General features: G+C 40.4%; 1 protein-coding gene across 2 annotated transcripts in view; it reads right to left on the bottom strand.

Moving 5' to 3' along the window:
- Positions 1-6: 6 nt before the first annotated feature.
- RERG (RAS like estrogen regulated growth inhibitor) overlaps positions 7-27,474 on the bottom strand; it is a 103,641-nt gene continuing 76,173 nt past the window's right edge. For both annotated transcript variants that reach the window (XM_017824016.1, XM_017824015.1), the window contains exons 3-5: positions 16,796-16,852; positions 3,053-3,126; positions 7-2,343 (exon numbers count right to left, since the gene is read on the bottom strand). In XM_017824016.1, coding sequence (XP_017679505.1) covers positions 1,936-2,343; positions 3,053-3,126; positions 16,796-16,852 — 539 coding nt within the window. In that variant the 3' untranslated portion in view covers positions 7-1,935. The remainder of the gene's footprint in view (positions 2,344-3,052; positions 3,127-16,795; positions 16,853-27,474) is intronic.

Here is a 27,474-nt window from a genome sequence, read left to right as displayed (position 1 = left end):
GACAGTGATATCACCCGTTGCAAGAACCCCCTGCCCAGAAGCACAAGGTAGTGTTTCCACTGCAGTGTGTCAGGATGGTGTATGGAAACACACTTGAACATGAGGACCAAAATATAGACATTGATTTCAGAAGAGTGAAATGAGTTTTCACTGTCTAGAATACAGAAACAGAGGAGACAAATAACAGCACAAATAAAATATATATCTGAATGTGATGTTCTTTGATGCTGGTTTAAAAATAATTACTTTGGTAAAATACCTTGAAGTACATTCTTTTGAAAGAAGTCCTGACTTGGAACTTTTCTCTGTTGACAGGGATACACAGATCTGACTCTTCAGCCTGTTCCACCACCTCTATGGCTACCTACAACTGCCTGAAACATTATCCAACTAGATATTCTCCTAAATCTGTGGCAATTTGTATGTGATAGCCTTTTGTAGTTACTTCATCACAGAGGCAAACAACCATAGGAAGTACAAAGCAGTGGAGAATAAAGTTGTAAGTAGTTGCTAAAAGGGGGGATTTCCCTCAAAGGAGAGTACTGCTAATATTCCCATTTATCATCCCAACCTTTGGCTGTGGTTCTACATGATAACAGTCTGAGCTGCACACCACGCTGCCTAAAGGGATGCAACACAACTGGTGGGAAACCAGGACAATCTGAATTTAAATCTTCCAGTCTTGGTTCTTACATCTTTTAGCATACAGTTAACAAACCAACTAGACAGGAGGCAAAATTTGACAGCTGGCTTAAATCAGATGCATGAGGGAGAAGAAAAAAAATGAACACTTTTTATCCCTGGCACCAAAATCTGATAAAATACACTTTCACTTCGATGTGCCAGATAAAAGTCACAAAAAAACTGTGCTGGTTTAAACCCCAGAGTGCTCCAAGCAACATCTGGAAGTTTAAACAGCTGGAAACTGTGATCTTTTGATATGGTAGAGGCCAGTCACATCTGATCTGCATTTGGGTGTTAGACTTTAAATACTTGCCTTCCCAAGGATTCTGTTCTTCTTCAGTATAAGATAGACTAAGAGGAACTACTTGAATTGAAAGAAGACCAAAACAAGAAGTGTAAACAAAAGCTAAAAACTACCCATAACTAAATCAATAGTAATATTTTTTTTTAATTTGATTTCATAACACATTTAGTCCCATTTCCCCAAGTACAGTCCTGCACTTTGAGGGGAAAAAGCTGAAATGCCACTGGACTAGCTGGTTATTTCTTCATGAATTCTGCAGTTTCATAGGATCTGGAAGAACCGCTGAACCTCAGCTCTGTTGAAATGTATGTCTTGCTGGCCAAACACTCCATAAAATAGACTTTTCCTATATTTTTTGCATACCTTGCTAAGAACATCAGCACTCATAGATTTGACAAAAATAACAAGGAAGTACAGTTTGGAGTAAAAGCACACAATGAGCCAACTTAGAGCTGGTTGAAGGTGTCAGGTAAACTTTCCGATACAACAGAGCAGCCTCTACACGTATTCAGTCCTGGAGAATGTTAGTTGTGATGGTAGTTGATGGAGTGAAGGCTGAATCTTACTGAGCAGCTGGTTGGCTGGAAATGATGTTTAGGCACTGCTGATTTGCAGGACGTTGGACTAGCCACGTAGAAGCAGAAGATTCTCTGTTGGTGCCAATTCCTGCAATCATCTAGTCCTTTGGAGTACATTTGGTGTTTTTTTTTTCCTTGGTGTTTTTGGTTTTTTTTCCACATTAGCCAGAAGCAGTGTGGCTAAATACATTTCAAAACAGGAAAATAGTATGACTCTGTGTTATTCAAAAATATGGTGAAGTTCATATTTTTATTTTTTTTTGTCCATTGCAAAGCTTTGACCATTTTTAATTAAATGTGCTCTGCCTGCCTCATCCCTGCTCCAAGCTAATATGCTCTAAAATCTTATCTGGTTTAGTACAGCTCTTTTTAGCTGCTGATTTTGGTAAGCATCTTATTAATTGCCTGCTTGACATGGGTGGTGGAGCTTCGCCTCCGAGTCTTGCCCTGGACCATCTTTCTCCGCCGAACCTCACGACAGAGCTCGTAGAAGGCCTCCATAATGTTGCCCTCTCCCGTGCAAGCAGAACACTCATAAAAAGCACATGCTAGTTCCGTGGCCAGCTTTTCACCTTCCTCTGTGCTGACTTGCCTGGAGTGATCCAAGTCTGCTTTGTTCCCCACCAGGATCAGGGTGACGTTTTTGGGCTTTTTAACTTCATCCAACAAGTTCTTTAGCGGCAGCATTTCCTCAAAGCTGCCTCTGTCTGTGATGTCGTAAACCAGCACAAAGCCTTCACCCCATCGCACGTGTCCTTCTTTCTGGATAGGATCCTCCTGTTCCCAAAGACAGACACTAGCCTTAGGAATTTGATTTACAGAACAGACACCAGACCTTCAGAGAGATGTTGGTCCTCCAAAGCCTCCAAAGCCACGTACAGCTGCTTTACTTTATACTTTACACACATCACCTATTTTATCACATAGCATAGGAGATCTGCCCAGCTGCCTGTGGACAGGCTGGTAGCAGGTGTTTGGAAGGGGGTCTCTGCTGAATGATATCCAGCACACAAGCTGCATAGCCCTATCCAGCATGAGCACATGCCATATTTTGAAAGGAAGGCAGACCTGACTATGACAAAACTGCTCTTCACTTTAGTGCAAATCACGGGTTGAGGCTGTAAAGCTTTATCACTTGGCTGTAGAAATAGACTGTGACTTTATTTTTTACTAATGACATGTCAGGTTGGCCCTGAACTAAGACATGAGAATAATTTTAATACCACAGTAAACCTCGACTTGTTTATTCTTCCGGGATTTGAAAACTCCAAGCAGAGTCCCTTGCAGAAGGATCTGGATGCAGAATGCTGAGTCCAGCAGCCAGCTGATGGTGGTGATGGAGGGGGGAGCTCTGCCTAGAAGCAAATCTCTGTCCCCAGAAGCAGAGCACACCTGCCACCCACCACACTGCCACCACCACTGCACTCCCCTTCCCTGCTGTCTATCCAAGCCAAGGTATTGGATAATAGTACATGCAGCCACGTACCTGACCAGCTGTATCTAGTATCTCCATGGAAACCACTTCATCATCAATGGTAGCTTGGTGACGATATGTAGACTCTAAAAGAAGAACATATTGTGAAATGTATTAAAAGGACATTTTTTTTTTTTTAAATCTTCCTTACAGCTCTCCCAGCGCAAGAGCTGCAATGTGACGCACAGTTGGACTAAATTTTATTTAGTGGAGCTCTTCCAGCCATTCTGGAACACACGCAAGTCCTTTCTACGACAGCGACACTTTTACGTCTCTCTGTACGGCACAGCTTTTTCTTTCCCGTGTGTTAGTCCTGCAGAGGGCTGTGCCTGTGGACACTGCACTCTGCACCCAACAAGAGGACACTTTCCTGTGGCAGAGACCTCTGCAAGGCTGTATTCCATTTTTCATGTTTGCTCCTAGGCAAGGCTGCTGCCCGTGAAAGACAAACACTACACCTCTCAAAGTATCCAGCTCAACAGTCTGTCACTGCACAGCTTGAAGTCTCACAAGATCAAAACCAGCATGGTTGCAGATCAAGGAACCTAACCACTAAGCTCAGGCCTTATACTGTGAAAAAATTCCAGATCAGTTAGCTATTTTAGGAATGTCTGTTTTAAACATTCTGAAACCATCACATTCCCCTCTTCTAGCAAAGGATCAAGCAGAGATTTCCCTGTGTATAATTTATAAGGATAACCAGTGGGCATTAAGCATTCACACCATGCTATAGGGAAAAAAAAGGAACCAATTTACTATGTCCCAGGTTCTGGAACTAGGCAACTAATCAGAAAGCTAATGACAAAAAGGCTTCTTTTATCTCAACAAGCTGATAAGCTAAATTTGATAGCATTTGACCTAAAACTTGGAAAATTATCTGTGCTAACATTCAGATTTATTACTGTTGCTAGCTCACAGATGTCCCATATCAAAAGGCAAATGTGTATGTTGTAAAAGTCTGGCCAGTGACTATGAATGCTTTGCACTGTCAGAGATACAATTCTTTCATTTGGTGCAAATCTCTTCAACAGAAATGAAGGATATCTTGTAGGAAACACATTTCTTTAACTTGAACTTCTGAAAGGGCTCGTCCTTTTTTCCTTACGTGCTTAAGAATGTCAGCTCTTCATAACCATGAATGTTTCAAGCTGTCACGGCTGCAAACACCCTCTTCCCAAAACAAAAATGTCACTCCCTCCCCGTGCCACCTTAATTGCTGTAATAGCCCAGCTGTCTCTAACAGGGACAAATGGCCAATTTACTTAAGCAGATGGTAAGCACTCTTACTGTAGGGTTTCAGACAATGAACACTGGGTTTTTTTAAAGGCTGTAAATACCCCTTCTGTTTAGTATTTTGAGGCTGTTGAAGGAGTTTGAGTCTACCTTTATGATCCTGAGGCTATACCTACACAGCAGAGTAAGATACATCTAAGTCTCTCGGTGGTATGTCTTCCACACACCCTCTCAGATGCAGCAATTTCCTCAGGGAATGCAGAAAAGGCAAGAAGCTCTAGTTTGGTGTGGAAGCTGCAGTGATGCACCTTCAATGAGTTATTTCAGTGGCTAGAATGTTCAGTGCTATGTTGGGATTCCCTGTGTAGTACTCCAAGTGGAAGGTTATTTAGGAACTTAACGCTTTGTTTCTTTGGGGGAGGGTGCTGTGAAGAAGAGATGGCTCTCTGAGTAAGTCGTGTGGTATTAGCTCCTTACTTGTTAAGACTTTGCAGTGCTGAAATGCCTTCAACCATCTGGCCCTGCTTAACAAGTAGCTGTTGAGAATTATTCCACAGAACTTGAGAAGGTGCTCACCCAGTTTTGACTGCAGCATATCTGTGAAACATCCTTTTTAGGAGGCAGAGCAGGGAATGCCATGCAGACCTTCCCTGTGAAATGGGAGAATAAATCTCAACGAGCAGACTTGTGCTCGCTGCAGAAAAGCAGCCTGATTCTGAAATGATACTTGAGTTCTCAAAATAGGACCCTGGCAGCACTTTAGGTTGCAAGTTTAACTCACTTTGGTTGCTCACACTGGAATGGAATTTGATCTTGGATGAGTAGCATCAATTTGGGTCAGATTTGTGTAAATAAATCTTAGTAAATGCGTCTTCCTGTGCTTTGGAATGTGTGGTAGCTGGGTGAATTTTAATGAGCGTAAAACGGCTGGATGTTGAAAGCATTTTTTTGGTGTAATCACGGACATGGCTTCTCCTTCAAGAGAACAGAAACATCTGAAGAATCTGGGTGTCTTGTAACTTATGAGCCCTGAAGATGTGAGCTCCAGTCTGTTCACACTGATCCCATGGTGCTTCACAAATGCATTGCCTTGCTTTGGTATTTATTAATATCATTTTCCCTGTTGTGTTTTTTTTCTTTTTTTTTTTGAGACGTGGCGAGAAATTACAGGACTTGAGATAACTGCTGGATTCCCAACTGAAACCATAGACAACACAGGTGTCTCTGCTCAGCTAAGCACCCTTGACTCCTATTAGAGTTGATGAAGTAAAATAGCTGCTGGATATAGCTTGTCTGAGCTCTCTCTCAGGATAAATCACACCTCAAAAGCACTTGGAAGTCTAAAATTGGTCAGATGAATCCAGGCTCTAAATGTCTCATGCTTACATCATCATGGTTAAGTAGAAAAAGAAAAGTGTAACACTGTACCAGTGGCTCCCAAAAAGGCTTCAGGCAACTTCCTGAGCTTCAGATTGTCATTTGCAGCAGGTGATGCCCACATCTTCTATCTATAGCTATATAGCTAAAACCTCATAGAGGGAAAAGAAACTGTGGAGCTGTGTTTTGCTCTCCACAGGCTTGGCATCAAATCTGCCAGCTTCAAAGCAGAGTTGGGGAGCTGCTGTGTTGACTGAGCCGTGGTTTGCCCGAAGATGACAGTGCTGTGCAAATAGTCAGATTTAGTGGGTTGCTCTGTTTCAGTATAAATAAGCAAATCTGACCTGTTTCTTGTTGGTCTGGGGGTGTGCTATGCTTCTAGTCATATTTGCAATAACCAGCTCAAAGGTGCTGATAAGGCTTTGAAAGATGATGCCAGACTTCAGAGTCCCTCTTGGTTATGAAGCTGCAACCCCTCCATCACTCTTGCCCTACAAAGCACTCTTGGTTCTCATATTCCTGTTGTTTGAAAAATTGAAGTTTATTTCAAAAATATTTAGAGCTGCCAAAAGGCCTGAGAATCATGTTGGAAAGTGGTAGCAGTTGGCTTATTTTTAAGCCACAATAATTTGTTCATAGGAGCTGAATAAATCTTTCAAATTTCCACAGCTGCTGAATGATTAGGGAAATGATGATTTCCGTGAAAAAAAAAAAACAAAAACTTCCCTGGGGGCTCTCAGTGTTTACAAGCATGTTACAAATCTCCCTATTCTTCTTAGAAATAAGATTTTTAAAAATACAGGGAAAAAAACTTACTTATATAGAGAAAACTTTGAAGCTTATGACTTACAGACTGTCATGGATGCAATATTCAGTCATAGCTTGACCACATCACATCCTTGCACTATGTTTACTGGGACATATTTAATACAGTTTTGGCCTATAAGACTTAGCTGGTCATCTATCAAACCTGTTTGTCCAGGAGCATCCCCATTTCTTAAACATATTTGTTCCAGAATATTATATTTTCTAGAGAAAAACTATTATCTGAAAAGTAATTTTGAAGTCTTGGTTTATATTTGCAGCAACGTAAAAAGTCGTTTTCAGTAATTGTTTATTTTGAAATGGCAATATATATTGGAGTATGTCACAGCTCTGGAAGGAAATATTTGCATGGAAGGGCTTATTGGTTTTAGGAAAGCACTTGTAGTAGGAGTAGGTAAATCAGCTGAGAAGAAGCAATGACATGACATACACCATTTTACACTTAAACTTAAGGAGTAGTCTAGACTCATTTGTTTACTTTTAAGTACAGAAGGACACAAACTCTGTTTCTACTTAGAATGTAGTCCATTTTTGTCAAGAGAGGTTCATAAAGCGAGGATATATAAAAATGCTTTAAGAAACTTTGGTCTCATGGTGGTTTTCAGCCAGTTGGATCTAAGAAATGCAAGAGATCTGGAGAAAGAGCTTTTTTGTGATGATTATAGCTGAGTTTTCAGACCAAAAAGCTTCAGCTAATAGGCATGAACTTCAAAGTTATGGTTAAAGTCTTCTTGGACAGCAGAATGTTTAAAATACTACAATTCCCCGTAGTTAGTTATGTTAACATAATAAAGGTTCCTGTTGTTTTGGGTTTTTTTGTTGTTAACTCCCTGCTCATTTAGACTCCCTCAGTCTTTGACATGCATCAGGATGGCAGCTGTCTATCACATTTGAGAACAATGATTTTGACAGCTGGTCTCCTTTGACATCTTCTCCAGAGCGTTCCTTGAGCCTGCCTTTCTGAAATCTGTCCTCCTCTGCATTTCCTTGCTGCTTCAGGAACTTTTCACCTTTTAGAAAGCCCCTGTGAGCTGAATGTACCTTCCTGACTCAGAAAGTCTCTCCTGCCTTCTTCTTTCCTCAACCCCAGCTTTCTTCAAAACACAGCTGAATGTGCTTTTTCTTGCTTACATCTGGCTGTTACATATTCCCTCTGTTATTTACCTTACAGGAGGGCTTTTATTTTGCAACCAACCATCAGTGGTTTTACAGTAAGCACAGTACCACCCTTGTGTATTTAAAACATATTTCTAATGCTAAGGCAGTGTAACCTCAGATAACTCTCTAATCATTGATACCACAGACCCCAAAATTAGCATAGTTGGGTTATTTATCAATAACCCACAAACAACATGCCATGCATGGTCACTGCCTGTTATTATCATGTGTAAAAGAAGAAAAAGTAGTCAAAGGAAAGTTACTGGAAGGAAACTTTGTGACTGACAGTCCTGATAATTGGACTGGGACTCTTCAGTGTTATCCTTCTGCATGGGAAACCTCAAGAATCAGGAAACACAGAAGGAAAAGTTCCAGGAGGATGTACACGCATCACAGGTGTGATGTGCCCTTTATGTACAACTATCACACTGCACAAAAATTCATGTCAAGCTATAAATTTAAACCAAAACACGTATGAAAGAAGAATATATTAGCTTGCAGAGATTTAATCCAACTCTAGGGTCTCTAGTCTGCTTCACATGCAGTTTCTTTTCTAACTTCATTTTCGGCTGCCCTCTACAAGGCTACAATTGCTGTAAAGAGAGTTGTGACTGCAGTATTGCAGGTGTTCCCAAACTAGGCAGACTAAACCTGAGCACAAAAAAAAGTCACGTGGGAGGCACTGCAGGCAGCAAGTGTGCCTCAGATTGCTGAGCTGCTTTCAGTTGCCATTTTCAGTGCAAGCTGAAGCTCTCAGATGTTTCTGTCCTATATAAATCCAGGCTGAGTGGGGCACAGTGACCCTATTCACGCCCCTGAGGAGGCACAGGGTAGGAGAGCCAGTGTATGCTCTGGGCAGTCAGGGGGCACATGCCTCTGCACAAGCCAGGATGCAGGACTGTCCCTGGTCCATGAAGATGGGCAAAGACTGTTTGTAGATGACCTTAGAAGAAGATTCAGGTGCTGTGGGGACTCGTGGGGGACAAAGGATGCCCTATTGAACACAAGGACACAAGCAAACAGCTACTGCAGTGCGAAAAATGGAGAAAAAATCAGAAGAAATGAGGCTTCATTAGGTCACTGCTTAGAAAGCAGTTTGAGTTTTATCATGTTTTCCTATTTTTACTACAGTGTTTTCCTATTTTTACTACAGGTAATAGATTGCTAGTGCATTCATAGCCCCACTAACCTATGAAGTTCTCATCTTGATATGAAAGGATTTGTTGAATTCCTAGAATTTGCTCTTCTTATTAAGGTAAAACACATAGGAGATTTTTTTCTTGATGTGTTGATATTTTCAATAAATAAAACTTTGGCCTCCAAACAGAAACTGTAGAATGCAATTTTCTTGGAGATACCTCTAAAAATAATGGGAAGCATGTTTATTTGTTGCCTTCTGCATATGATTTTTTTCTACTGCATGCAAAGAATGGGTTTCTTTTGAGGAGAAGTGAAGTGGTGTTACATTTCTTTCCCCATAGGGTCTGTCCTCATCTAGCTTTTCCTGAGAAAGGCAGAGAAAATTTGTACAGGTACCTGGGAACTGGATTCATTAAGGCATGCTAAAACAAAACCAACAAAGACAGAGCAGTGCTAACTAGTAGGGATGAAGCTTCAAGGTTTAAACAGTTGTTGGTTGTTTTGTTTCTTTTTTTTTTTAAATTTTCTGACTTAACTTTCCCAACAACACTTGACAGAGATGTTGGTCCCTGGTAGGAATTATGTCCATGATGTATTTAAGACTGAATAAATCTTATTTTGCTCTGCCTTTTTGTTTTATTGTGGCAAGAAGCTTGTGTTGGTGAAGCTGTTTCACCTTATTTTTTGCCAATGAAAAGTAACCATTGAGACTTTTCTCCCACCTAAACCAAGCAAAACAAAAGCCTGCTCTCCTGAAGGTGCAAAAGCAGCACTGGAAAACTGGAAAACATTTCAGAATATGATGAGCAAGAAAAATAGAGGCAAAATATTTTGCAGCTGTAGCTACAGTGAGAAGAGCCACTGCCATTTCTGATTTTTGCTGTCTGTTGAGCTACCATAAAAAAGCAGTATTTTTATTGCTGACATCAAGAATATCTTCATCTTGAGACTCATATGAAAGAAAACAAACCACATTTTCAGATAACTGCTTCCCATGTTATTGTAAGCATCTTCCTCTGCTGCTCTCAATTACAATTTCATCATTTCAAGTCTTTGTTGAGCATTTTAGAAGCCAGTGTTGGTGTTTTAAGGTGCTCTAGGCCATATGAGTCCATTTCCTTAGAAACACCTCAGAGAAACTGGGAATACTTTCACAGCTCATTGCTATAATATACATTCAGTATAAATTCCTCCTGCTGAAGAGTACAGTAAAAATGATGCAACATATTAAATGTATATCAAGTTAAATAATGCTTCTACTTTTTTGATGAAGGAAAAATAGAAGCCTGGGGGGATGCCTAGGAAGGCACAATCTGGACTATTGAGAACTGAATCCCTTAAGCACTGTGAGGCAGAAGGAATGAGTAATTTTGTCAGTAAAAATCAAGGATGCTAATAGCTAGAGTCTGGCTTGAAAATAACGCTGTTGCACAGTGATTTATTAAATGTCTACACATTTGTCATGGTACTCCCTGAAACACAGGTTGGCAGCCACTCATTCCTCCTAGCCCCAAATGGTTGGTTACCATTACATCTCACTTTGGCTGCAAGCCTGTACCAGAGCACACGTGTTATTCCTTTATTGTGCTTGGATAGGCTGTACTTGTCAACACGGGTGTTCAGAAGAAATGTGCAGAGGGTAAAGTTCTGCAAGACGATGGCAGAACTCTCTCCTCTTTTGCTAACTATGGAAAAATGGTTATTTTTAATTATGAGAATGTTATAGCACTGTGTAGACTGCAGTATCCTGTTGTGAAACAGGAAGAAGAGAGGGCTGGAGGATGATCCTTCCCCAGGCTGCCTTCCTCTCATGGCTGCTGGTCTGTCTACACCCTAGGGCTGAAGGGAGCATCAGTTATTAGCACCTATTTTAGTATTTTAGTATGGGCTGCTCTGTTAAAAGTTCTGTCTGCTGTTCTGTGCATTTTCTCAGTTGTGCTGCTGTGGTATTTCTGTGGTAAAGGCAGGCAGTTAAACTTTCAGGAGTGTTAAGAAAAACTCGCTGAGTAAGCCACAAGTCAAGAAAACTAGAGATCTACAATATACAAAGCCGTGTTTCCTCAGCTTGTGATCAGCAGGGAAAGCAATTCTGGGGATCAAGAGTTTGTTACTCAGACATTATTCCAGCTGTCCAGTCATTAATCCAGCTGTGTTAGCTCAATAAAGCAGAGAGCAAAGACAGTCCTTGAAAACTATATTAGTACTCGAGCTCTTTATTGTGGCTTCATTGGCACAAAATTATCCCAACAAGATAGTTCTCACATCTTCTCTTGCCAGGGTAAATTAGAATATACAACAAATAATATTAAATCCTTATACTTCTTAGTGAGGTCTTGGTTCCCACTGCTAAGCTGTTTCTGATTATCAACCATTTTCATGCAAGCTAGTCTGGATATATTCCTACTTTGCTCTGTTGTTTATGATGTTCATACAGACCTGTATTTATCAAGGGCAGAAAAGAAACTCAGGCCAGCATTATTTGCTACTGTTGTCATGTATGGCATCTGCAAACTTCTCTTGTGATCCCCGAATGATACTATTTTTCTAACAGAACCCCCAGCTACAGATGTAGGTAAAACTACTCTTCTAATGTAAAAATAATGATCCTTGCAATAAGTTTTCCAACGGGAAAAGCCTTGTTGCTAGTGTAAACAGTATCTTCATGAAGTGATTTCTGCTATTCTTGCCACAGTGGAGAAATTTGGAAGTCTTGAGCTGGTCTGTAGGAGATTAAGTTCTGGGCTGTGAGGGGCTAGTTCTGGGCTAGTTCTGGGCTAGAGGTGTCTCTCTCCTTCCCTCAAGCACTTGTTTACTGAGTGTGTACCCTTCTGCAGTCCCATGCTCTGCTGCAGAGGAATGGTGCTATCATGGGCCTCTCATAATCAAGCTAGTGGGACAGCAATTTGTAATACTTTATGCTCCTAGATAGGAGATTTACTGACACCTATACATTTTATCCATTTTACAGGTTTGGTGTCTCATAGGCTGTCTATATGTTGCATTAGATAGGACTACACAGAAACACCAGCTCAGGTTTTTCATTTGCCCAGTAGAAAAAGGGTGAATAAAAACCTGCAAAGAAATTGTGACCCAGTTGGAAGACATAGTCTTTAAAAAATATCACTACTAATCTAGCAAAATCATAATTTTTCCTAAGACCCATATTTCTTTACAGTTACCTCCGCTCCTTTAAACTCCTTCAAAGAGCGGTCTTTTCTCTATCCCATTCAAATTAAATAAACTCCTTTGCTTTGTCTCTCTTTGCTTTTATAGACAGGCCAGTCTGTCATGCCCTGTTCTATTGATTATCTGTTCAGAGACAGTCTTCCTTTCAGAGAATTGGCAAAGTTGTATGAAATGTGGGAACAGATAGAGAAAGACATCAAGAAATACCATCTGCTGGTATAAGTAGACTTTTGTTTAAAATCCAGTCTTTTGAGAAATACTTGGTGTTTCTGTGCACCTTTGATACATGAGCCTTAACTCTGAGTAATAGTTATTTAAAGGATTTACAATCCTTCTATAAGATGAAGGATTTTATAGGTGAGAAGTGGAGGCAGAGACTGCAGGCAACAGAAAAGAACTGAGGAGCCTGTCTCCTGCACTTTACCTGGGGTTTTATTTCTTTGGTTTTGTCCCTATATGGCAAAAAAATGACATTTAAGTCCCCCAGTCCCCAGCCTGATTCTCCCAACTGTACGTAAAAATGCTGATTCTGAAAAATGAAAAAACCTATTTCATTATCCCCCATCCTTATTTGTTGTTGTTTTGTTAATTCTTGGATATCCCAACTCTGCTTCTAGTAAAGCAAATTGTTCCAGTTATGGTGGAACAACACAAGTGTTCTCAGAGAAATACTGCAAAACTTATTTTTAAAAGCACTCAGCCACAGCAATGATGAATTTTCTTCTCTCATCATTTGATCCAGGAGATTCCCCCCTGCATGTCATGGCTTACAGAGGCAGGAAATTTGCTGCTACCCATGAAGTGCTCTGCAGGCCATCTGCTTGTCTGCTGCTGCGATGGCTCTTTGGGTTTCCTCCTCCTTTTTTGCCTCCCAGGAAAAAAACAGATTTAGCAGTTCACTTGATGGCTGACTCCAATTTTAAAATCAATTAAATAGCAAACCGGAATATCTCTCCATCTTTGAGCTCAGGTGAAGGCACCCAAACTTCTGGGCACTGCCATGGGGGAAAACTGCTGAGATGCAGATTTATCTCAATTTCCTGGCGATGAGGAGAGCAGCTATTTACAGCACCCTTGAGAGCCATGGTGAGAAACTCTGTGTCACTGAGGTCCATGGGAGTCCTGCATTCATGATAAAAGTTTACCCAGAGAGGGCAGGTGGCCAAATAAAGGCCCTTCCACCTTGACACTCATCCCACAGAGTGTGTCCATCCCTGGGATGACGCCGGCTGGCAAGTGTTTGCATTTACACACTTCTGATTTTGGGGCAGCAGTGGGGTGGCAGAGACTCGAGAGGACCCCCTGCAGCAGTGCTGCTGCCAGGGTGGCTGCTTGCAGGCTGCAAACTCTGCCTTGGTGCCAGCAAATTGTCAGCCTGCTGCCACCCCATTGCTGCCAAAATGGTACATAGGAATGCTTGTTTTCACGCTGCTTCTATGAATCTCTTAATAGACCCAAACTGAAATAGAGCACAAATTTCCAGTTCTGTATTAAATGCAGTGCAGGTAAGTTCCTAATGTTTGTGAAGTGCTTTTAGGCTGTGGCTTAAGTGGTGCCCCAACCAGGCCAAGTGCTCTGAAGCCTTCTTAACATCACACCGAATTTGCTTATTCATTTTCAAGTTGTGTTCTATTTTAAAACACACTAGTGAATTTTGGTGAAATCCATGTGGTAACCCAACACCCTTTCTCAGTACATATTTAACAAACTAAAGAAAGCTAGTTTAACACTGAATTCATACATTTAATGTTTTAGAAAACAGCTGCACCTATTTTTTAAAATGTGCAGTTCCAGCCCCTTTCTACATAGACCTCTTTCACTGAACCATCTAATTGTGTTGCAAACATGAGATAGCTGTGTAATTTACTATATAAAGACTGCTGTGGAAACTTATTCACCTTGATAATGCCAGGTAACCATTTAGCCTGAGGAATTCAGCACCTTTTTAAAAACAAACAAAAAGCCCATGCCAAGATGGTGACAGTGACTTGCCAGTTAAACAGAAATGATGGAGAAGTCAAAGCTGATGGTTAACACTCCCCAGAAAATGAACTTTGCTGCAGTTGTTACCCCTGGACTGGGAACAGTAAAATAAAGAGCTCTTTTGCAGAGATGCAGCTGTCCTGCTGATGCTTCCACAGATCCAGCATCATGCACAAAAGCAGCAGAGCTGCAAAGCCCTGACTTGAGCAGCAGCTCCACGTGCCAAAGCTTGCAAGATTCAGTGATGTTCCTCCCACCGGAAAATGTTATTCTGTGGTCTGTAATTCGGCTCCTGGAGATACAGCAATATATCCAGGTGTTGCTAAAAATATGGTCCTTCATTTCCTTCTGGCAGGTTAGAATAGTAAGGAATATTAATAAGGTGTGGGGGTTTTTTTTTCCCTTCCAGATACAATGTGCCACCCACGAATTAAAAGAGAAATAGGGTTTTTTTAACCTGATGTTTAGTTTAGGATAATGTTGAATTTCCATCAGGCCTTGGACAGCTTGGTGAAAGCTTTCCTAAAAATAGGAATTATCTGGGGATTCCTTCCATCAGAGGGCTAATGGGTCGTTGAAAACTTGACATAAGAAGTAAACTATAAATATGAAATTTTTGTCACAGTCCCAGTGATTTTTGGCAAAACTTCCTGTTGCTTAGGAGCTGGATAGTTTGCATCTATTTTACTCATGTCCTTCCAGAATTACTTGACAAAGCTGCTTATTTCTCCTTGTAGAGCAAAGGAGTCTCACTGACACAATTTCAATTTTTTATGTCAGCTGAACATGTAGAGATCCCTCTTTCCACCCAACTGCCAGTCCATGACTGCTAAGAAGAAATAAATATATTCTGCCAGAATTTTTCAGTGGACTCAGCTTGGTGATGTTTGCAGGTAACTAGACACCAAATCACCTCAGGATGACCATGCTAAAGACAGAAATGCGTTCTTTCAAGCACAGTTTCTCAAAGCTTTTGAAGATACAGCTAATTTCTGATTGATCTCCGAAGACCTGGATAGTGGTTACAATTTCAGGATTTTTTTTTATTTCTAGCACTTCAGAATCTTTTTTGAACCCCATTCAGATCCATAGTTTGAAAAAATAATACTTTAAAAAACAATCTCTGGTGGGCAGCTTTCACCAGAGATCATCGTGATCAAGAAATAACTTACTGACAATAATTTGTTTTTGAATTTCTCAAACCTTTTCCTCTGAGCAATTTAAAGCACTTAGCATCACAATGACTGTAATATACAATTTTTAAGCTGTTGTTCTTTAAACTGAATGAGAATGTAGAATTCAGTAGGTTGTGAGAGATTTAATTTTTGGTTTATTGAGATAGGACTGTTGTCTGCACAAAAGCTTTGTGTTGCAACCATTGAATTCCTGAGGGGCACAGTAATTTGCAACTGTATTCATTCGGAAAACAGAAACAAATGTCAAGTCTAGTACAGCATTAAGGGCATGGGGCCTTCATAATGGGGAAAAATAATAAAGCTTGCAGCTTGCTAATAACTTTGTTTGTGTGCTTAAACAAGGCAAAAGATGCTTTTGCATGCAGTGTCCCTGTAAGAAGTTAATGAACTTGGACTACGCTGAGAGAGAACACTTTATACACTTCTTGTCAAGTTCTTAAAATGATGTAATAGTGACAGAGATGTGAAGTACTAAAACTAATAATATTAACAGAAAATTATACTGAACATCCCCCTGTGCAGCACAAGGCAGGTGACATATAATTCGCTGATGAATATATATTGATAGTGGCAGATAAAAGAATGTATTTGAGTTCAGGTTGTTCTGAGATTTGTTTTCCCAAGATGAGGTTTCTGATGTCTGTCATCTGTTCATCTTGTCAGATAAAAATACTAGTATGATCCCGGATACTTTGCTTTTTTGAAAGGGCTACCTGGGTTCTGTAATAGAAGATATTAAACTTTGGTTTTGCTGTGCAAGTTTATGGCATTCTCTGTTTCCTTAGTGAGACCTCTTAGAGAAAGAACATAAATAAAGAAATAAATATTTAACTGTATGATCTGCATTGGAGCCTGCAAAGAAAGGTCAGGAAGGAGACAGAAACACATGGTTGAAGAAAAAGGAATTTCCCAGCCCTTTACTTCGTGAAGGCTTCAACTTGCATTTCTTGGCCCAGATCTGTTCTGGTACAGAGTATTTAAATATACACTAACTTAAGAAATACTAAAAAATTTGACCTTGGCAAAAATTTTAAGTCAGGCCTCTGTTGGACATGTTTTCTGAGATATCTGAGCCAGCTTCTTGAAAGTGCCAGACCCAACAGAGCTAAGTGGGAGCAGCGTAGGAGACATGTGGATGCTCTTTTGATGGTTGGTGCCCCTATCTGGTCACCCAAAAAGTGAGACACAATATATGTTCAAAAGTGAGGACAAAAAACTTACCTAAGTCTACGCCTAGCGACAGTAAGAACCTACAATTTTTTTTTCCCCTGAATTTTTAAGGTTTGTACTCCAGTCACCTTATTCTCTAGCAGATGATTGTTTGGGCTATTCAAAAGCAGAAAACCGATTGCACACTAAATAATCTGCAGACTGAAAAAGCAAATTGAAAAAGCAAATTGATTTCAATGGCAAAATTCCCACGGACCTGTGTGGGCAGAAGCGTGCCCCATGCAGTAATTCAGCTTTTGACTGAGCGTGTTACTGCTTCTCTATTCTGCTACCTTAGGTAACAATTTGTTCCAGCTTTAAATGACCACAGAGAAGCTTTGTACAGCAAATTTAAAGGTTGACTACGGCTTGCAACTTTATAAATTTCCACTATTTCAGCCCTGCTATTACATACAGCACTCAATGCTTACAGAATCAAATAACCTACCTAGCGTTGGATCGTACTCCCAGATGAACCGTTTGGTCAGGAAGCGCACGACAAGAGCTGGAGAGACAAAGATTTCAGGTGAGAAACACAAGAAAACAACTCAACAGATTTTTTTTTTTTTTAAGCTTTCCCAGCAAAGTTTTCCATGTAAAGGGACACGGAGCAGCTTCCCTGAACTGTCAGCAGAATTCAGTGTCGCTTATTGTAGCAGCTGAGAGCTTTTCACTGTTTGTGGCCCACTCTACGCTTTAGGAGGGGGGAAACAAAATGAAAATAAAAACAAAACTCTTTACAGCATTCATCATTTACCCACCTAACAATGCAAGAAGGTTTTGATGGTACTTTCTAATTTTTTCCACTTTTTTTTTTTTTTTGTCACAGTAGCTTCTACCATTAAAGAACCAAAACAACCCCATTTCCAATGCTATGAGCAGATGACCTTCAGAAAAAACCATTACTTTGGATGATTTAGGTTTTTTACAAGCAGTAGAAAAAGAGCTGGCAGTTTTTGAACCAGGATGCTTCAATGCATCAAAGCAAGGTTTGTTCAAAATTTCATTCTTGAAAACTTCCTCTTCAGACTGTAAATCTTCTAAGGCAGAATTAATTGGTTAAATAGCTCCCTTCTCTATTTTGGCATGCCTTCCTTGTAACAATTTAACTTCTATGTTCTGCCTACTTGTCACTTGAAGCAAACAGCTATAATATTTTAAACCAACGGTCAACAAATGCTATTAATCAATTTGCAGAAATAGAGAAGAAAGTTTAGATTTTGGAGTGCTGGACAGCTAGTTCCTAGTTTCAGTTTATAGGCTAAGATTTTGCTACTTATGTTCTTATATTTAATTTTTTTCTATCCCTCCACCCCTTTTAAAAACAACTTATATAGACTTTGATTATGTTCAAATTTAAAACTAAGCAGTGCTTTGAATTTCTAGTGGAATTCCAGTTAATTTCATTTCTGGTAAATGAATCAGTTACTACAGCCAACTATTCAAAATCCTTTCTGCATTTCCAAGATGAAGCCAGAGATTTCACTGCACTAGCTATGATTGCAGCCATTACAGCTGTAGAAGAAGCTTTCCCTGTCATCAGCCCTGTAGAATTGGTCATTCTTTTGGCAGCAGATGGACAGTAAAAGGTGACAGCTAAACTCGGTTCTAACCCTTTTCAAAATGAAAGCCATGAGAATGCCCTACGTGCCAGATTTCTGTGCCCAAGAGCAGGAGAAGGCAACAGTCTGAAGAATAAATCTAATGAATTAAGATTTGCTTAATCAGACAAACAGAACATTAGTTTTCAGAAGATTAACTATGCCTCATACTTGGAGGGGTAATAAGAAGCTGGTCATAAGGAAATGAGATCACCACACAAGAGGCAATTTTAAATTGGTGTTATTTTAAGTTTCTATTTTCCTTAGGAAATACTACTTTTTATTTTTATTTTTTTTTTTTTTTTTTAGCCTTGGCAGAAATGCTCTCCTTGTCCCTCAGAGTAGATGTGGCAATTCTTAGTTGAAAGGCAGAAGAGAGTGGGGGAATCTGTCCAACTATTTTTATATTTAAACATGGCCCACTTAGTTGTGATAACCTTATAGATGGAAACTGTTGGAGAGGAGGGTCAAAATGCTGAAGAGGACTGGAAGAAAGTCTCTCATGCACTAATGTCTAGGGCAGGTGATAGAAAGCAGCAGCTCTGAAGGAGTAGAGGGAGAAGAGCTGATTTTGGAGGTACTTCAAAAGAAGGAAGTGAGAAGGTGACAAGCAATGAGAAGGAAAAGTAGAACTGGACTGCAGCTCCTGAGATGAGCCTGGGAGGAGGAAGGTACAGCTTTGTACAGAGGATGAACTGGTACAGGTGTGGAGCGCTGCAAAGGTGAAGAATTAAAGATCATAGATGTAAGCTCTGGTGAGAAGGGAAAAAACAGGTTGTACTTGCCTCCAGCACATACAGATACAGAAATAATCACATATGCAGGAGAAAGTTGAAGTAAAGAAATGAAGGTGGCTGCCACACACAGGACCACATGGCAATTAAGTCTCCCCGCTGGCAGGTCTCAGCAGGGAGCACAAAAAACTCGGTGAGCTTGCTGGGCACTGCCAGTAATAAAGTACTTGCATAAGGCTTGCTTGGGCCTGGTGAAGGGAAGAAAAAAACACCTCAGTACAACCCCAGGTGAGTGGGGAAGTGTCAGCTTCAGAGCCATGTACTCTGTTCCAGTTCTGGGGGCGTGCACCTCCGGGCTGTGCAGAGCTGCTGCTCCTGCAGGGCTGGCTCTGCTCAGCCTCCCCTCTTCTGACCCAGCCAATTACTTCAAAATACTCCTGCTCTCTTTCATGGCAATGATCACAGCCCATCCTATAAAGCTTTTCACTTCCACACATTCTCACGAGGCTGAAGATTAGCAGCTAGCTGCGTTTCACAGGTGGGGAACGTGAGATACTCTCGATCTGGAGTCTTTTCAGTTTATAAGCGTTGCAATCTATGCTGGGTGGGAAATCGCTTTTTGCCTTGTTTGGGGTGCTTAGCAGATGGGCCTGCGACCTCCAGTTGAGTATGAAAACAAAGTATGTGACTGCTGCCTGATTTGATTGAAAATAGTCAATGATAGGAGAGCTGGGAAGGGCATCCAAGTGCTTGGGCTGTCACTCTGGAGACCAGCTTGCTGGCTCATGCTGCCCTAGCAGGTCTATTACTGTGGAGCCATGTTGTTTATGCTGAGCTCACTTACTGCCAGATTACATCACTTTTCAGTAAAATAACTCTGCCAGCAGAAAGAATCAGAAGTGAGGACATTAGCAATTCACTACACTTAGAACTGTAGTGCTCAGATTTCTGCTGCTGGCATAAATGATGCTTCAGGCAAAGCCATAAAACTTCCCCCTGCCCTTAGTAATGCTGAATAGAAGGAGTTGAGATGGGCATTACTTCCTTCTTACCTTAGAAAAGTTGGGTGTACCCTGTGACCTGTCAGCCTTATTTAGACATGCTTAACTCCAATACTAATACTGAGCCAAAAATAGCCCAACAGACTGAAAAAAAATAATCCAAATGCTAGGTTTTGATTCAAAATAACCTTGAGGTTGAGACTGTCTGAAATGCATTACTTTCTGACTAAATTAACTAGCTAATTCCAATATTCATATTAAAATGGCCATTTCCAGTGCTTATCCTCAAATGCATTTTGAAGCAGCCAAGACTAGGATTGATGCAGTAGTTAATAGGAGTGATTTTCACAGCCCTCCACTGAGACTAGTCCAGGCTCTTCCCCGAACACTTACTGCTTGTGAAATACAAGAACTTGCAGGCTTAGAAGGAAAGAATCTCCAACAAACTGCTTTTTGGATTCCCACTGTGTTTTTCAGAGACATGACCATTACCTAAGGGAATTGATGTAATGTCCCAGCAAAGGAAGAACAGACTCATGTCTCTTTTTGCCTTTCCTTACACCCTCACTTCCAAGTCAGCTGTTTTGTACATGGTATAAATTAGGGTAACACTTGGCATAGGGCTTTCATTCACTCACGTTTAAACCTTCTGCCTTAGAAGTTATTCTTGGAGAAGAAACATGACTATCTGTCAAACACATTTGCAGTGCAACTCCACTGAAGACAATGAACTTAGATCAGAAATTAACTTGGCATATAAACTGAGATTATCAACCACACAATTAATCAAATTCTTTCGAACTTGTGTGACTGAGGCCCTTATTCAGCTTTAAAAATCTCAGTCCATATCTTTTGGAACTTTTTTGTATGTGTGTGATATTTTGCGTCTTGCTTTAGTTCTTTGTTTGGATTTAGTAACATAAATGCTCTGGCTAAATTTACAATCTGTCTGAATACACGTCTTCACGAATTTGGTGGTGTTCCAGCTAATGCAAGCTGAGTTTTTTGGGGAAGAAGGGAAGCAGGGTTTTATTTGAAAAACATCCCCCTTCCCAAAAAGCTACAAAGTTATTCTAAGAAAAATAACAGTTCAGCAGTGAAATAACTGTATGATGACTCTTATGCCATGAGAATTTTCAGCCGTAAAAAAGTCTAAAGGTGGTCTCATTATTTAACTTACGAACAAATCCATTCCTGGTGCCCTGATGATATGTCATCAGAAAACCATACTTGGCAGGAGACACCAGAGTGGTTAAAACCAAAGGTTTTAACGATCAAAAGGCACTTTCACAAATGAAGCATTTAGTTTTTTTAAAGTGTGTATTTTTGTTAGAGTTCATCCCCCATTACCCTTCTCAGAGGCCTTTCACATATTGGAATTTTAGTCCCCTTGGAGCATCATGTGGTAAGTTCCAGTCTGCAGGATGGCAGTGCCACTGGATTCTGGCATGTGATGCACTGCCTCCTTATGCAGCTCCGTGTCCAGTTTTGGGAAGTAATGGTTCGTTTTTAAAAATAAAACCCTGAGAATTCAATTTGCTCTTGAAAGTGCAGGTTACTTGGGGGTGTCTCTGTGTGTGTGTGTGTGTGTGTGTGTTTGTAAAACATGAACTTATAATACGGAATCCTTTTCTGATCCTGATAAGTGATGGATATAAACACGTGGTCATTACTTCTGGCTCTGCATCTGTGGGCCTGGGTTTGACTCAGCTTTGACAGTATGTCTGGGAATTCAGTGATGTGGGTATATGAGAGGTGAGCAAGACACCAACAGGAGGATTTCTTTGCATTCGCTTCCTCTCTTGGACCTCACTGTGGTCACTTCTGATGTTCAGATCTAATGCAGTAAAGTAGAAGTTTACTACAGTAAATTTAATGGAGCAAAATGAGATCAGTGAGGAAAAAGGAAAGGAAGAACTGTGCCAAGTATAAAATGTTCTGGTTTATACTGTCTTGCTGTCTCAAACTCTTCATATTTTACTCAGTTTGTAGTCACTGTCTTAAGCAGTGAACTGTTCAGAAAAATTACTGCTTATGCTTTTGTTTTTCTCTATAAGGGTACAGGGAGGTCCTCCACTAACTGACAATACAAATACAAAGAATATATATACTTTAATATATAAAGATCAATTAAATATAAATAACAAAAGTATATATATTTTTTATATATATACTGTATAGCAATTTATATAAAACAGTGTGTGTATATATTTATGTATATATATATATACTGTGGTATAGTAAGTACAGGCTAGGATTAAACAGCTGTGTGATGAAATGTGTTGCTCTTGCCCTTCAGGAGGTTAAATTGCTTAGTGTAATGTAAGCCTTTTTTCTTCAGGGGTAATGGTGTGGGCTTCAGTTCTGTGGACTCAAATCTGAACACCAAAAACTGTTCAAATGTCTTTTTGTTCTGGTGGGGTATAAAGGGACGGGAATACCTGTCTCAAACATCTACCTTAGTCCCCACAGCAGGATCATGGACTAAACCAACATTCCATGTTCAAATATACTTCAAAACCACTAATATATTATCAAATGTAAATATTAAGCATTACCTATTGGATTTATATTTACAGGAAGTAACATTTTACATGCAGAACGTGCACGTAGCAGGACTCCAAAGACCTCTCCAAATACTAATTCACTACGTTGTTCAATTAGATGTCATTAACTGACCTTCTTTTGACAAGCTGTTTGGAAAGACTGTCCTATTGTGGAAGACACAGAGGCCATAGTCCTACTCATCTGTGATTTTTAGCAATCTCTTCATCCTTTGACCTCACCAAATGTCAGTGTATTTAGCGCCTCTGTCATTTTTTTAATTTCTACAAGGTTTTGCGGAGTATTTCTTTTGTGAGCAGCAATTTCAGTTTATCTCAGATGTAACTGCATTTTACCACTGTTGGGAAATACGTGATTTTAGGAACTTTTACTGGAAAGGGCCTGGGGAAAAGCAACCTGTTTAAAGGAGCTGATCTGAAATTCTGCCAGTCCACAGCACGGTGTATTTACAAATTCATCTCAACTGTCTGAATAGCAGACTGGAAGGAAGCACCACATCAGATTATTCGACAAGCTTAGAGGTGCTATCTGCCTTCCCATGTCTGGGCAGAGGGTCTTGTGGGTGCTCCACCTCTTCTGCAACGTCAACCTATGCCTGGTAGGCTCGCAGCTTTTGTACGAATCAAGTTTAATGTTAAGGAATTGCCAGTATCTCCCTTCACTGGTAGAGATGTCTGGACCCCAGGTTGGAGTCAAAATTTGTCACTACTCAGAGGCTGGGGAGAAACCAACCTTGGCAGGAACCTGTTAGTGAAATGAGGGGCACTTTCTTTATTCAGTACTGCATAGGGAAAACACGGGAGTCATTTGTCAAAACCTTTGATTATAACCACATGCTAATGTTAATAGCAGGAAGTGACTCTTTTCTTGCTTCTGGTATGCTAATTTCACAGTAAAAGAACATCTCCGTGTGTTCATCTGCACAGTCTACTGTGATTTTCACAAAATACACTGATTAGGAGTCATTCATCCCATCACCACTGAACAGGAGTATTTTTGTACTTATGTTCTGCCCATTGCTTTCAGTGCTGGAGGCATTTTTTTACAATAGCTGCCACATATGGAATATAAGCAGGAGGCTTAATTTATATTACGTTATCCCATTCCATAACACATCATTCCAATATAAGGTTGGGTTGGTTTTTTTTTTTCCACAGGTCTCCTTCATAAAAGATAAATGATCAGACTGGTGTGCCTAAAGGTTTTGGTCATTTTAGGATCACAGTGTGTAATATCCATACTTCTACCATTTCTCCTCTCTTGACTTCATTGTATAACTTAGGCCACCCCTTTTGTGAAGACTAAACTTTCTGGTTTGTTATCACAAACACATATGGTTTTCCAAAACACAGTTAATGGTAACACCTCCAGATGTGTCTGTGAGAGTATATTTGTGATGGGGTTGTAGAGAAAGCCATATGGATGAAATCACATAAATAACCACCACTTTTCTAGATAACTGACACGGGTAAGGTTTGAATTTCCATGCTGTTTTGAAAGATACTGGGCAAAGTAAAGTAGAATAGGATTCTCAGTATAAAACTTTGACATAACCCCCACCCCCCATCCGAAGGTAAAAAATAAAAAAGTTAAGATTGGGGGGGGGGGAAAGAAAGAATGGGTGGAAAGCTTTTTTCTTTAAAAATCCAGTTCATTAAGACAATGGCAAGATGTCAAAATTTTCAGGGGGCTGTAGCTTTTTTATATTTTATTTTCCTTACATTTCTTCCAGTGTTGACTTTAGAAAACATCCCACTCTCTTTTTATGGTCTAATTAGTTAGTCATCTTTAAAAGGAAAAAGAAAGGAAATAAAGGGGGGAATTCTATAATGCTTTCAATGGCAAGATATTCTTCTGGTTCCTGTCAAAGCATTTTGGCATGAGTGAATTTTTGTTGGAAAATTTTGAACATAAAGGCCAGTCTTTGGAAGGAAGCTAGGTTTTTAGATTTCTCTTTCAAAGGAAATGACTGAACACCTCACGAATTGTCTGCAAAAAATGTGCAATTCAGGAAATGCAAATTTAAAAACAAACAAACAAACAAACAGATCCAGCTTTACTAGCTTCTTTATTCTTTTGCTCACTGTTGTTTTATATTACACTGGAGAAATTCATGGAACTAAATTGTGTCTTTTTATCCAGATGTCATTTTACAGGGAGATGGCAAAGATTCACTTTCTTGGCTGTAGCCAACACCAGCTACTCGGCTTCAGCTGATTTGTGTGTATCAAAAGGGTTCAAAGTTGATTTTGCTCTGTCAGTGCTGAGCTTGACCCAAGGTACAGGCAACATGAGACACTTGAGTGCCAGTCCAGAAAGGAAGGGCTGTCTGGCTGTTTTGGAGATGCCTTGAACTGCTCCTAGGACAGTGTGGAGCTGCTGCCTCATCCCCTGCCAGGGCAAAGGGGTGAACATAAATGAGCACCAGAAGGAGTGGCCATACATACATACATGGCCAGTGCCAAAGTGGGGAGTTTTGTTGCTGTCCTGTTATTTTGTTTTGGGGGTTTTGTGCTTTTTTTTTTGCATTTGGTCTGATCCCTGCTCTGTCCCCCTTCCCATGCTTAAAAGGCAAGAGGTGAATAGGAGGAACTGGGAGAAAGGGGAGGGAAGTGAAGATGCCTTATTTGAGAAGGTCTGCATGTCCTGGGAGGTCTGTGGGCCACTTTCCCAGGGAGTAAGGTGTGGGGGGGGGCAGTCTCATGACAAAAGGAGATGAAATTTTTCTAATAAATTGAAAAGACAATTCTGTGTGAGTCCTTGGTCGGGGTAGGGACTGGTCTGCAAGGCCCAGCTGTCCTGTGAGAGCATCCTGGCTGCTGGCAGCAACCCGGCCATAAATCCTTAGCCCTGCTTGAGGGGGAACCTGATGGTCAGGAGCTCAAGGAACCAATTTGCCTCCTGTTGGGGTTAGTGCTTGGTAGTTCTGTGGGTTGGCTTGTGTTTCATCATCCTGCTGACTGCTGTCCTTGCCAGCAGCAAAAGACATTTTGTTTCACGTGGTACCTTCTGGTATGACAAACCCATTCTGGAGAGGCACAACATACTCTCTGCTGCTAGGATGAAGATTTAGAGTAACTCTAAATGCTTAAAAATACATTTTTATCAGGCTCTAGTGAGTCAGCTTGAATGAGAGGGCAGTTAACACACTGTAAGTAAGGCCACTGGCATTAATGCTGGATCACTGCCTGGTCTTGGAACTTTCACAATAGCAAAAAGTACCTTTGTCAAAGTGCCTACAACTTTGCTACTGTTCCACTAAGTCTGTACAGATCAGTACAAATGGTAACTAAAAATGGCATAAAGTATACCTTCTCTCATTTGCCTGAGGAACTCAGTGATGGAAAGGCATGCAGAACTCCATATTTCATTTTAGTTGACAACACTGGGTGTTTCTGTGTGGTCAGAATCTGAAGACTAGCTGTCACTCTCTTCTCCTCAGCCTGACTGTAATAATTCTCTTGTCTTATTTATAGTCTATATATACTACACCAAATGAGACTACAGCTTGCATCAAATTAAAAACAAGCTGTTCCCTGGCTTTTTTCTGTGATGTACTTCATTTCTTTTACATGCAGACCTTGGTTTTCCAGATTTGGCTCCATGGAAATGTCAGATAACCCGGAAAACCTTTGCATTGCAATTACAATCCAGCTAGAGTAGGTTATACAGGAAGATCTTGAAAGATCATATGTCCATTTCCATCTTTCTTTGACAAAAGAGCTTAGTTGAACACTAGAAGTTCATTTTAGCCCTAGTGATTGATGTGCCACAAATCAGTTGATAGATACATGCCTGTAAGGTGCCTGTGTCACAGGGAGATGAAGAATCAAGGCAACACAATATATTGAAAACTGACTCATGGATTTTTCATGATCCCCTTTTTTCATGAGCCAGATGACACAAGCATTGATAAATGTTACATCTTTGTAACACAGTGCACAGTACAATGTTTATGGGGACCCATTTTTTTCAAAATCAGCTATTAGCTGATATTGTATTGCAGCTCCCTGGCTACCTGGAATTTAGGGGAGAGGGTAAGGAATTATTTTCTTTCTGACAAGCTCATTGCCAAGTACCTGAAGCAAACACGTGGAGAAATTCCCAGAAGAATGGGAGAAAGGCATGTGAGAACAGAGACAGTGCCCCACAATGGTTTTCAGGTTTGTGTGACTATTTTCTAGCAACATTGTGTATGTCTTCCAGCTGCCTCCAGCATCTCATGAAAAGTGGTGGCAAATGTCCTGATGATGGCTGTTCTCATGTTTTAGCTATTTTGGTTTTTTACCCTCTCTCCTTTTCTGTGTTGTAATGATATCTGCTCCTGTTATTTCCGTGCCACCTGGAATCTCAAACTTCTGTTTGTACCAGTAATTTATTTTTAATTACAGCAAACAGCTTTGCCACTACACATTGAGAATTAAGAGACATGGCAGCAGGAGCAGAGAAGCTCTTTAAGAGGTATCATGTCCACAGTAGGGTTTGTGATACTGGAGAAAAATAAAAGTGAATGACAGAACAGCTGTGATTAACAATGGAAATGAAACATGAGGTAAACACTATGGATCATTTATTTCTTTCTCACAGTAAAAAGAACGGTGTTGCAAAGTGGAGAAACGATTAGCTGAAGAAGAAAGCTCAGTCTAAAGAAAGGGTTTCTGACATACTGTAGAGATGCTCATTCCTAGAGGCAAAAAAGCAACCCTTTGGGAGATGGGACTGGTAGCTACCTAATACTGTGTTATAGTATCACCCCAGCATCACCTCTTTTATTTTGTGGAACAGGCTGGAGGAGCAGGTGTGGGTGGAGAGCAACTTTTTCATAAATCACTAGTGACCAAAGCCTGCTTATGACTGAAGCCTCCCTGGTGATCTGCCTGATCTCACATCATTGCTCATTCCATAAAATCTCTGTCAGTAGGAAGATTAATTAATCCCAGAACCTGGAAGTAGTGATTTCTTATCAGAGCATGTTATGATAGGCAAAGATAAATACTATTTAGTCCAGCTAAACAGTATGGTGTGCTTGCTTCCCAGTACTAGTAACAGAATTAAATGAATTTAAACTAATTAATTCTTTTGATAAACAACTATCATCTCCTATCTCTGGCTGCAACTACAGTTTTATGAGCACCCATTTGGTGCCTATAATAATGTAGGGGTTATTATTAGCCTTCTGCTTGGAATCTGGACACACAATCCTGGGAAATGTTCAGAGTAAACTTT

This window comes from Lepidothrix coronata, unplaced genomic scaffold (assembly GCF_001604755.1).
Source record: "Lepidothrix coronata isolate B3197 unplaced genomic scaffold, Lepidothrix_coronata-1.0 Scaffold107, whole genome shotgun sequence".
In the NCBI taxonomy this organism is placed as follows: Eukaryota; Metazoa; Chordata; class Aves; order Passeriformes; family Pipridae; genus Lepidothrix; species Lepidothrix coronata.
The sequence above is the reverse complement of the archived record's forward strand: the minus strand, read 5'-3'. Positions and strand labels throughout refer to the sequence as shown.